This window comes from Pogona vitticeps, chromosome 1, assembly GCF_051106095.1.
Source record: "Pogona vitticeps strain Pit_001003342236 chromosome 1, PviZW2.1, whole genome shotgun sequence".
Classification (NCBI taxonomy): domain Eukaryota; kingdom Metazoa; phylum Chordata; class Lepidosauria; order Squamata; family Agamidae; genus Pogona; species Pogona vitticeps.
The window spans coordinates 292,289,768-292,302,495 of NC_135783.1; the positions used below are offsets into that span (position 1 = coordinate 292,289,768).

Genomic DNA, 12,728 nt, shown 5'->3' on the forward strand with positions numbered 1-12,728 from the left:
ATCGGAACAACATTCCCATGACCCCAAATATACACCAAGGAATTCTCCTGAAACAACTTGTCCAAGAAGAGAGGCAAGAAATGAAAGGAAACTAAACCCTTTGGCAAAATGAAGGCAAAAGTAGCATTCCTGCCAACGGCATTGCCCTTTCAAGTAGAGTGGGGGAAAAGCAGAAGCAAGAGAGGAGGAGAGTGGAAGATAGATGGATCTTTCGTTTTAAAAAAAAGGTCCCCCTCCCTTTTTTTCCTCTAGTTTATCCCTTGTAGAAGGCAAGTAAGTCGGCCTGTGGAAGGCACTCTTTCGATCTTTCCAGGAAAAGCAACTAGAAATAAAGTCCTGGCGATAAATTATACGACACTTTTTGTACGATTGCCTCTTTGTCAAGAGTAATTTTTTCTCCCAGCGCTTTTCATGGCCCGCTTTGGTTCTGCTCTGTTCACGCCACTCCCTCTACACAGAGGTAAAGGCGGTACAGGTCAACGCTCAGTGCAAGTTAGAGTCAGACCCTCCCTGAGCCTGCATTTCCTCCTCCCCCAGTCCCTCTTCCAAACTGGAACTGTCCCCAAGTGTGAAAAGGTCCTCTCAAACATTTTCCAGAAGCCTTTGTAGGGAATACATTATTTTGATGCATGGTTTGGACAGAAGAGAAGAATTTCTAAGCACAAGGGAATAATGGACCCTGTTCTAATGGCTTTAAGACATGCCCAGAGGCACCAGGGAGGTTTACTTCTCTGTAAATCAAAACTGCAGAAATCCAGAAAATGGAGTTAAACAATTGAACGCCAGGAAGCAAGGAAATTGGGCACTATTTAACTGCCTCTCTTGGTTACAGCCAACTTCAGGCTATTTGGAAAAACAGTACACATGCCACATCGCTAGCACAAATTTAACAGGCTGAAACAAAGAGACAACAGAGATCGTATGGTAGTGGTAAGAAAGAGACGGAGGAAAAGCTAGGTCACCAACCCCTATCAGAAAGCTAGCTCAATTATGCCTGAATGCTAACAAAATGTGCAATGCAAAAAGCAAAAATGAAGGGGGGAAAAAGAAACCTGCCACTGTGCAAGTAGGACAGAACATAAATGAGGACTGGCTGCCAGCCAGTTAAGAAAGACAGAGCCTGGAAAGTTTCTCTTTTGGATTGCATCTCCCAAAGAATCTCCCAGCCAGGAGACATTGTTTTAAGGATAGCTTCAATGGTAAGCACTTTGCAAACTTACCATAAATTACTCTGTGGTAAAGATTCTGCAGGGCAGGATCACCCTGTGGAATGGGAACAACATCAACTGCAGTGGCAGATTGCCTTGATAAAAGGCTTCCTTTTACAATTTCAGGGTGCACATGACGGCAATACATACATGTCATGTGCACCTCGAAATTGCAAAAGGAAGTCTTTAGTAAGCTGCCACCTGCACCTCCAATGACATCACTTCCATTACACAGGCCTACAAGATGAGTGCTGAAATAACCATAGAATATTAATTACAATAGTGTCCTGTTAGTGTACCTTTTCCCTTATCATAATGATTACCACTGCTATGTTAATGATAGAGATGGGAAGGCCTGGAAAAAAATGGGGGGGGGACTGATTTTTTTCCTGTTTTTTTTTCCAAAGCCATTTTTGCTGGAAAAAAGGAAAAAAAATATGGATTGTGGAATATGTTCTTTTTCAATGATAAACAATATGTTGATGATATAGTATTCAAACTATACAATATGAAGGCCTTAATGAAAGACTTCTGAAACTTTATGTATTTAAGTTCAGGGCCTACATGCTACCCAAAACCCTGGGCATGATTACTACTGACTTAGAGAGCACCTCTCTGAGGATCGAGAGTGTCACTGAATACAGCCTTATCAGCAAAGGTTAGGTGGGGAAGAAAAACAACTCCTTCAAAGCTAGATGCTAGGGCCAAGCATTAACCATGAAAAACCTGATGTGTGCTATAATTGTGTAACAGAATGCTTCTAAATCTTTGTATGTCTCGTAAGGAGACAGGCTGTTGTGTTTCCATTTGTAATCATAATATATTTTCAAGCTGGTCACATACCTAAAATCAACTGAATAAATGAAATCATCTAACTATGGCTGCCTATAAAACTAAAAAGATTTCACACACGCCGTTCGTTGGCCAGAATCCTGTGGCCAAGTTATATCACATAAAGGAAATCAATTTGGCAGCACATTGTAACTCACTGACAAAGTGCTGGTTGTGTTTCTGGGCATCCCTCTGATCATATGATTGGGTACCCAGCCAGGGATGCAACCAGTATCCCATTAAAGTTTGTTACACAACTTACATCATTTCACACTGCTGGTGTGTGTGTGTGTGTGTGTGTGTCTGTCTGTCTGTCTGTCTGTCTGTCTGTCTGTCTGTCTGTCTGTCTGTAAGACAATTTTAAATCACTGTTTTGCAAATTGATTAAATGCCATGCAAGAAGCAGTATTTACAGTTACAGTGCACCCTTCCTCTGTTTTGTACATTTTCAGTGAACAAACACAGCCTATCTCAATGGTATTTTCAGTACTTTCCTTCACTTTTTTCTACATTTACAAAAGGCTTTTTGATATTTTAATCTGTTCTGCCTCTCCTGAAACATAAGTATGGACACAAGTATTTTAATTCTGTTCAGTATCTGTTGCATGCTAATTTTCTTTACTGGCCATTTCCTCTAAACTCTGCTAACACTAACAAACATGGAAAAATAGCTTCGTGGATTTCACTTCCTTTCATTCCCTTTTACACACAGAAGACAGCATGTATGAATATCAATCATAGAACTGCAGAAGTGGAGGAGACCGTATGGATCATCGAATTCAGCACTGTGTCAAAGAGGCACAGTGGGGAATCAAACTCTCAACCTCAATTCCAAAGCACATAGAAATATTTAAAGCACTTTGATGAGGGACCATGAACAGAAATGGCCTTCTCCTGACAATGCAAGTTTTAGCAAAGGGAGGGGGCAATAAGGTAAATGGTAAGTAGATAGCTTTGAGGGAGAAGGATAATACATCAGCTCTTTCAGAGATGGATCACAGCCAAGTTAATTACACAACAGTATGGATCACCATCTAGGACTGGCAAATCTTCACCCAGAGTGACTTAAGAGACTATAATGATATTTAAAGCAGGAAAAATGCACAGGCGCCTCATATTTAATGTGGTGGATAATGTTGAAGAAATCATTACTGCTATTAAAACTGAATGCATAATTTCAATATAGCAAGGTGTTATGTAAGAAGTACAGCCCTCATACAAAAGAGTGGATACACAGTATCAACACAGTTGTGCAGTAATGGTCATGCATGAAAATTGCTTTGCAAAGGAGCAGTAAATCTTATGTTGCATGTAAAACTGTTCTAACATAGTTCACACACTGGAAACTGCAGTCATCTAAGAGAACTGCCAGATTAAATGAAAGAATACTATTTATAATCACAACCTACAACACTCTTCTAACCTTTCCCAAGTTGCTACATTCACAGATGCCACAAACCAACTAAGAGTTCATTCCAATGGATTTAAATTGGGTCTATACTCTGGTAGATTATCCTTTTATGTGTGTTGATGTTCCTTTTGCATGAATCTGAACAATCAAAAAAGTCACACTAGAGAGAAATATGAACACTGCCACAGTTTGACAATGCTGTATGTGAAACAAGCCAAGTCACTGTTACATACAAAGTGCCATGTAAAAACACTGAAAAGTACTGTACGTACAAACAAGCTGGCTAGCAAAAAACACCACTTCGTCTTTTACATTTTCACAAGAAATTGAACACACCATAGCTACTGACATTAGAATTTCGCAGTCATTGTACAGGGGAATACTTTTTATTTTTGCTTCTTGTACAGTATTAACAAATTTTCCTATGTAAAGATGGAGAAGAGAGTTTAAATTAATATCCCTAACTCTCAGTCTTTGTGCATTTGGAGAACATAATCCTACAGAAGACCAGAGTCTAACATTAACAGCCATGTCAGTGAACTAAACATACTGGAAGCCCAATAGTAAGGGCTGAACCATTAGGCACATTAACTCCATGGATGACAGCTGCGATTAGTGTTCTTTGTCAGGATCTGTGTGAAATGCAGACAGCCACTAAATACAGTATGCCAATTAATGCAGTGCGAGCATGCTGCATGCCAAAAGAAGCCCAGCTCAAAGACTCCATCAGGTGAAGCCAGCATATTTTAAAGAGGCACTTTCATATCTTGCAGAAAGGGAAGATTAATCACCTCCTGAAAAGGTTTCCTTTGGTAATATTGAAGTAACACCCTCAAAAAACCGGCAATGGAAAAGAAATTAAGTAAGGAGATTTGCCTTGCTAATCTTTTCAGCTGCTGCATTTGACAGGCATTTTCATTAACAAGTTTTCATTAAATTTCCTCTGTAAAATCAGACTGTGTTCAGAACATTATTTCTCTGGAGCAATAAGAATACTTTCTCCCTTACCTCTAGAACAGCAATAGACCTGTTCTGACACTGCGTGTCTACACAGGATTGCAAGCAGGTTCTGTTCCAGTCAATTTCACTCTTGTAGGAAATTCCTATAGCACATGTGTGGGTAAGTGCTCATACCTCTAGGATCTGTTTTATTATTATCATCCCTTCTTTCACTCTTGAATTACTGCAAAATTCACATAAAAGGTTATAGCTGACAAAGACAGACGGGACAGCAGATATGTGTATCACAGGCAACAGTGTACGATTCTGCATCTATTCCATACCTCTGAAAAGTCATTAACTTCACATAGCTGTAGTCAGCCAGGCTTCCATTTGTGCAAATCTTTTGCACAGCAGGAGGAAGGAGGAATATATAAGTTTTAATTATTCAATGCTTGTAAAAAGGCAAGCTGTGATATAGGATGAAGAGGACGTATATGCATCAAGCATATGTAAGCCAAGAGAGGCTAGTCATATATGAACGATTACAATCTACCTTAACTCGTTTTGCAAACATCAAAGACACTTAAAATGATACATTGATGAGTCTGTATAATCTGCATTTTCTGTTATTGTTTATAAAATATTCTTTTAAACCAAACAGAGACATAAAGAGTACAGAAAAGGTCAATAACTTCTCAATCCTGCATCACTTAAAAAATATTTTTCACTCATACACAGCGCCCCCAGACTCACTCCATATTCCATGGCAAAGAACAAAAAAGAAAGAAAAGGAAGATAAAACAATCTCAAAGCAAATCGGAAGCTTAAATCCAATGCTGTACTAGTGCCTGACTCAGTGGAGCTCTATCTATCCTGAAGTCTGTGCCATGCTCAAACACTTTCTCCAGAGGGTTTCTGAGCCGTGCAGAACATTTTTTGAGGTCATGGGACACAGAAGCTGCAAGAAGAATTGCCCCCTCTTAATTCCACTATTTGAAACAGTTCTCTCAGTGGGTCAGCTGTACTGGATCCTGGCCAAGCTAATTAAACCTCTCAAACTAATTTTTTGATAGTTTAATTATGACTGAAAACATTTTCATCAGATGCATAGACATCTTTTTCCTGTTCTTTCCTCATAATTGCTTTGCATACCGTATGAAGAACACAAGGAAACCAAATTATAAGAAATTCCTTGATGCCCTAGCATCTATCACCTGGTTGTACATTTCAATTGTAAAAATCTTCCAATGTTCTAAGTGTTCTTGGCCATGAAAAAAAAATTAGAAAGCTATCATATATTTGTATTTTAAACATTTTGCACTCTGTCTCTTCTATACCACTTCTCTTCCCTTATTGCTTTCTTTCTTTCTTTTTCTCCGTGCCATAATATTACTATTTTGTTCCAAATTGTCAGTAAAGAAACTTTTTTAAAATAACTTTCAGTTTGTATGCCAAGGCCTAAATCCAATTTCTAATTCCACTTAAAGTAAATTCACTGATCTGATTCAAATTAGTCCTACTCCAGTTGGGACTGTCACCTGGATTTAGACTTAGATATTATGTGGAAGTGTCACTTGATATTTCTGCCTTTGTGATCACAGGCATAAAGATCACAGACATAAATATCTCTCTTTTTTGCCTTTGTGAGAAGACAATACTGAAGAAATGCAAAGATATTTAGAAGCGAATACTTCTTTTGGACTAAAAATACTTTTCAAACTAGTAATACATATCAGTTGTATTTACTCCAACTTTTGCATTTCCCTAAACATTCCAAAAAAATTCAGAAGAATCATCTCGTCCTTTTAAAGTTTTTAAAAGGATGGGATGATGCTTTATTCTGAAAAATAAAGAGGAATAATGAGGGGGGGAATCTTAACTTGAGATTACTAGCACTTCATCTTTCTAAAGATGTAACTATGAACTCAAATTGACCTGATAGTATCCTTTTAGAGTATACAAAGTGCTTTAAAGATTAGAAGGGTTCCCTTCTGTGAAGTGCCCCTTTATATAGTACTAATAAACTATGTCCTCTCCTTCCCAGAGAAAGAGAATTTTCCATTACTTATAGCAATCCAAGATAAGGTGCAAATACCAAATACATTTCAAAATATTCAGGCCAGGCCATCACATTTGTCTGTAATAGATCAAATAAACCCAACTTCTAAACCAGCATAAACAATAATTATTCAGAGAACAACAAATGAGAAATCAGAGGCTCAAAGAACTATAAGACTTTTCTTAGGTTATGCAGTCATTAGCAAAGACAAACAACAAAATCTAGCTATCATCACCATCATCATTTCCATGTTATAAATATTTTCTTCACTGAAGGGGAAAATATATGAGTCCAATCAACAGAAGGGATGCTTTAATTTTCTGAATATTTTAGTTCACAGGAAAAAAGAACAGGCATTCTGCAATTCAGAATCAACACACAACTTTCTTCTGTTTTATTCCTTTTTGTTGCCTTTCTCAGTACATGCTAAGGATAATATTTACATTGGCAAGTGAACATAGAGGGCTCTTTCCCTTTTATGATCCAGAAAACATGTCAAAAAACCCAATAAGTTTCTAAACATTTTTAGCACAAGTTCTGCCATAGGTCATTAAGAAATGTCCATGGAGTAATATTAGGCAACATGAATTAGTAAGGAAGACTCACGTCACACATGTGCAGAAATAACTTCACTTGGTAGGGAAAGAACCATACTGAACTTAGAATGACAGCACGTGTTGGCTAAGAAAGGTCTCAGATCCTATCTAGTACAGAGATTTTACTTGGTCTCTACTCAAGTAAGACGGTAAGCATCTCTGCCTAACACCATGGGGAATACTGAGAATACACAGTATAGACTCAACATAACTAAATTTTATATATCTTATATGCATATACAACCTGCAAGAAAATGTTGCAATATATTTTTCAGAATCTTATAAATCTGCTCCTGTTTGTGTTCCCAGAATACTCCATTCTGCTCAGCCAATGCCATTCCCAATTTTTCCTTTCCTCGGATATTCCACTGATACTGAGCATACTCCACCGGCATGCTGTTCAGAACCAGCTTCCCACTTTACCATTTTTTTAAAATGGAGTGTTTAACCCAAGTTCTTCTTTTGTAGCAGCCTCAGTTTGACTCTATTATTGTTAGCACAACTTGAGTTCACTACCAGACAGAGAAATACTGTATACAATGTGGATAAAGGATGGCTAACATGGGGCTAGTCTCCTTCATCAGTCTAGCAAGCACTTCACCATGCTTTTAAAAAAACAACATCAGAAGTAGCTGGAAGTCTATGTCAAATTTTGCAGTAATTATTTCTAAGCACTAAAAAAAAGTATGCAAGGCAGCATCATATTTAAAAGATAAACTGTCTTGCTGGAAACCTCCAGGAGTGTAATGTGTAGAGTATCAATATGTAAAATATTATTATTCAATAAAACAGACCAACATGTTCCAGCTAATAACCATTTTGTGGTTTTAATCAGGGTCTACAAAAAAACACAGTTTTGGCTTCCAGATATGGTAACTTGTTCTTTTTGTCAGTCATCATCATCAACATTTTAGAATGTAGGGGAGCTGTGGCTCACAACAGGCTTGGGATTGCATATGCCCCTCCAAAACTCCATGATTCCTTCCCCTGATCTAAATCAACAGATATGCATATACATAAAGAGACACACAACAATGCCTAAGATTCTGTCACATTCTTGTGTGACCAATAAGCAGCCTCTAGCTTTCAGCTGTACAGACTGGAGCCAGCTTGATTGTTCACAGCTGGAATTGCCAGGGGTAGCAAGCCTGTTCAGGAACCATTGGAATGGCTGTTTGTTTCCAAGGTCATCTTTTTACTTTCTTTCACATAAATGAATTTATGTCTTTAATTAGTAGGACAAAATATAAAGTGCTGAACCAAAGCCCACTGACTGCTGTCCTGTAGCCACTCTATACTAAATTAAGTATCAAGTGCTTCATTCTCTATACCTCAATCTCCCCATAGATACTGGAGCAGAGGGATCACAAGAGCAACACTCGATAAAAGCAGTGAGTAGAAAAAAAAGAGAAAAATGGTCTTTTCAAATTCAGACTAAACACTTGACAAAGATGTAGCCTGATCCAGTCAATTTAGTGCCAAATCTCAGAGTTCAGCAGGGCTTACTTCCAAGTAAATGTGTTCAGGATCACAGAAATATCTTTTAATTTAAAACATACATCCCCCTCCCATGTAATCAGGTTCTATAATAAAGAGTATCTAGTTTTAAGTTGTACAAACCCAAGAAAATAAAGCAAGAACAGACATAGATGTTGTTTATCTGGAGTCAACCTGGTATAAAACACCTCCCCTAGCCATCAACACAGCACCACTTAAAAGCAAGCATGACAAATGACCTGCACTTTACAGCAAACCATCCCCCACATAGTCATTAACTGCCAGAACACATTAACTAGAAGCACCTGGGCAAGAGCCAAAATAAAATTCCAAACAGCCAGGCCATGATCTAGCAACTCTGGCCTTTGAATTCTTCCTCCACATCCCCCTACATAATGTGGAAGAGAAATGTCAGCTCCTCCACACCCCAATGAAAGAAATTAAAGGCCAGCCTGCTCTATCTAGCCTTCTCCACAATATCAGTTTTTCCAGATTTGAGTGACAGTTTAAGCTAAACACAACCTTGTTCTGCCCCAAGGCCAACATTTGTGAGGTTGGGAACCTACACTTCTAAAACAGAAACTTCCTGCGCCTTCAAGTCAGCATCTGGAGAGGCAGGTGGATAAAACGATATGGCAGCAGTCAACAGAAGAGGACAAACAATACAGGAAGGCACATTTCTTCTGCTATTCTTCTGACTTCTCTCAATAGAAACAACAGTGTGCTGCCCCTCAAGAGTCATATGAAGAGTACTACTGTGCTGTAATTAATTTAGCACAGCAATTTGTGAACAATTTCGTACATCTAATTTTTAAATCCAACCCTGCATAATTTTTAAGACAAGCAGGAAAACATGTCCCTCCTCCTGTTTTTTAGTTATTTGCTCACTACAAGACACTGGCCCTTAAAGGGTTTATATTATGCATTCATAAAACTATGGATGTGGGGGGAGGGAGCAGCTACTGACGATCCAACCACCTATGTTTTTTAGTGTACATTGTGCTTATATATGTATATGCATACAAAGACATGTGTATAACCTGAAAAAGAAGAAAATCGGAGTCTCAGATTTCACCAACTCAGGGCTGTGCCTTTAAGGGGCTCCTCTAGTAGGAAGAGCAGCTGCATTCCTGTTGAGAGAAGGGCCGCTGTCCCAACACGCAACAGAGGCTAGAAATAACCTGCACGCTTACAACCTCCCAGCATTGAATTCGACAATGCCAAAGCCTTTGCCACTCACCCACAGCACAGAGAGGCAGAAAGAGAGAGAGAGAGGGAAACGGGGGGGGGGGAGAAGGGGGGGTCAAATTTGTTTTAAAGCCTACATTTAAGATCAACTTCAAAGGGCAAGAGGGGGAATGGATGGAAATATGCCTTTTGGGGGTGGGAGACCATCCAGGCGAGAACACATCCAAGAAGTATAGTTCTATTTGCGGTGGGGCTTTGTAAGGATCCCGCTTGGCTGCCGAAATACTGTAAATGTTTGAAGGTGGCGACGGAAAAGTTGAAAACGTCCAGCATATCGTTATGAACGAAAATGGATGGAGGGCAAGAACTCCCCTCAGAACGAGGCGGGTGTGTTTTTGAGGGATGGAACGAAGACAATGCCAAGTCAGGCAAGAAAGCAGGTAGTTAGCTCGGCGGGATGCCCCGCGCGCTGGCGCCAGAAACACTCAAGCACCTCTGGCTAATTAGCTGCCGCCGACGCGCCCTCCTGCACGAGAAGAAAGGGCTGCATTTGAGCCGCAGTTCATCAGGGCTTTGCCCCAGCACCCTTTTGTTTTGTTTTGTCCAACTGTGGTGCCTGGGCGCTCGGATTGCGGGGTGTCTATGTGTGTGTGATGGGCTCAATCCTATAATACGAGCAGCAGGAGTCGCCCTTAAGTACCTGAGCACGTGCAAAGTGTTTTTCCCGGTCCCACTGCAATAACACAGCTCCGTCCCACGCAAAACGCTCCTTCTACTAGAGAATACTCACCTCTAAGTTTAGAAATGGAAAGGGCTAGAAAACGTCGGGGGTTGAGAGGGAAAGAGAAAAGTATTAGGTTCTCGGGGGTGCGGGGGGGGGGAAGCAGCTACTGGCGATCTTAACACAGCAAGTGAGCCAAGCAAGCAGGTGAGTGCCCCCCACTTCGCAGCAAAGCTACCCTAAGGTAAGCCACGCTTTGTTCCAAGCCTATAGTCTTCGGTACGCGGGCGCGAGGGGGGGGGCGAACGTAGCTCTACTCAGAGCCTCGGTTCGAGACTCAAAAGGCAGATAACGTGCCTCCATTGAGGCAAGCGGGAAAGAAAGCAGGAATGAGTGCGGCGTGCCTCTGAGCATGTGACGAGCGTCTTCGGGCCGCCCTGAGGAATGCCCACAGGCTCCACCACAAGCCCTCCAGGAGAAAAGGCGCGACTCGAACCGCCGTTACCTTTTCCCGACTGAGCTGGGGGAGGGGACGGCCGGGGAAAGGGGGAATTTCCCTCTGCCCCGAGCGGCCCCATCTCGGCGCCTGGCGGTTGGGAGCGCGGGAAAGGGGGTGTCCCCGGGAAGCGCTTACCTCGCACGTAGGAAAGGGCTCCCAACTGCAGCACAAGCAGGAGCAGCAGCAAGAGCGGCGGCGGCGGCAGGCAGACGCCCCCGAGCCGCCTCATGGTGGCGACCCCTGCCGCGGCTCGCGCCCCCCACGCCAGGCAGGCAGGCTCGCTCTCCCCTCCTTTGGCAGCTCACACGAACGAAACTGGAGTAGTTAAGTTCTTCGGGTCGTCGGGCTGGGCTGCAGCGCTTGTGTTTTGCGTCCCTCCCTCTGCGGCGCTGCCGGGCGACCTTGCTCTGGCCGTCCCCCCGGGCGCCAAGAGTGGCTCGGGCGGTTCGCGCTGCGTCTGGACTCTTCTCCTCAACAGCGCAGCGGCTGCTTTGCTCCGCAGCGCCGACGTCTCCCCCTTAACCCCGCCATACAGCCGAGGCAACGGCGAAAATTGAGACTTGCCTCGGCTCTTTGCTCCGCCTGCCCTCCCTCGGCCCTGCCCTCAGAGGAGGAGTCCCGCTGGGGCAACCTCCGCCCTCGCTTCTCGCCCTGGAGTTGTCGCTGCTCCGGAGTCTGGCATGCGGCGCGAAGTTTCCGCCACGGGGAAGTCCGCGCACACCAGAGCGACGTCTCTTCAGCGGGGGGCTTTGCCAGACCATTACAGCCCTAGCGTGGCGGGAAGACACTCAGGCGCCCAGAGCGTTTTGAGCAAGGGGTGCTTTTCTGCTTCCCCCGCTTACATCCCCCTCCCACGGCACCCACAAGTAAAGTTGCCCGTTCAGTACCATCGCATTTGTTGGGATCCCAGGGCCAGAACGAGAAGGACAGCGTCCCCATAGGATGTGGCAGGGATCGAACCCTCAGGAACAATGGCAAAACGGTGTACAGTACTGTACTGTACAGTATACTGAATGTCACTGGCACAGGAGAGACCTAGAGGAGACACAAGGGTGACTTTAAAGGCCGTGGGGCTGCTGCCCACGGTTCCTTGAGAGAGGTTTTACAGGCGTGATGGTGCAATCCACAGAGAGATACAAGTACATTATTTGAAGAAACACTGTTTTCTTGGCAAAAGGTTGGAGGCGTGATCAGTAATAACTTCTTAACTGTTAGAGCAGTACGACAATTGAACCAATTATCTCTGGAGGTGGTGAATGCTCCAACGCTGGAGGCACTCCAGAGAAAGTTGGACGAGCCCTCTGTCAGATCTGCTTTGGTTTGGATTCTTGCATTGAACAGGGAGTTTGGACTCGATGACCTTATAGGCCCCTTCCAACTCAATTATTCTATAATTCTATGAAAAACAAGAGCTTGTGTTAAAGCCAGCAAAGAATCTCCTGACAAATTTATTGTGACATAATATTTATGGACTAGAGCTCACTTAATCACAAACAGGAAATTTTATCTTCCGTTGGCAGGTTTACCTGGTGGGAATGTTTTGGAAACAATAGGTTCAAAAAGGCATGAAATCTAGGTTGTAATCTATCTGTGAAATATCTGTGCTAATGTACGCAAGATAAGAACATGCTGTCCTAATCACAATAGCTGTTAATAATACTATCTTTCTAGCTGTGCTTTGTGAATTTAACACCAATTCTCAAAAAACAATAGCAACAATTAAATTTGAATGACATGCAGTCACATTTCCTGATAAATTATATTTTAGTAGTTTTA

General features: G+C 42.1%; 1 protein-coding gene across 4 annotated transcripts in view; it reads right to left on the reverse strand.

Moving 5' to 3' along the window:
* The window catches only part of LRP4 (LDL receptor related protein 4), a 134,952-nt gene extending 123,635 nt beyond the window's left edge, over positions 1–11,317 (reverse strand). For all 4 annotated transcript variants that reach the window (XM_020799040.3, XM_020799032.3, XM_020799046.3 and 1 more), the window contains exon 1: positions 11,088–11,317. In XM_020799040.3, coding sequence (XP_020654699.3) covers positions 11,088–11,181 — 94 coding nt within the window. In that variant the 5' untranslated portion in view covers positions 11,182–11,317. The remainder of the gene's footprint in view (positions 1–11,087) is intronic.
* Between the last annotated feature and the right edge of the window lie 1,411 nt (positions 11,318–12,728).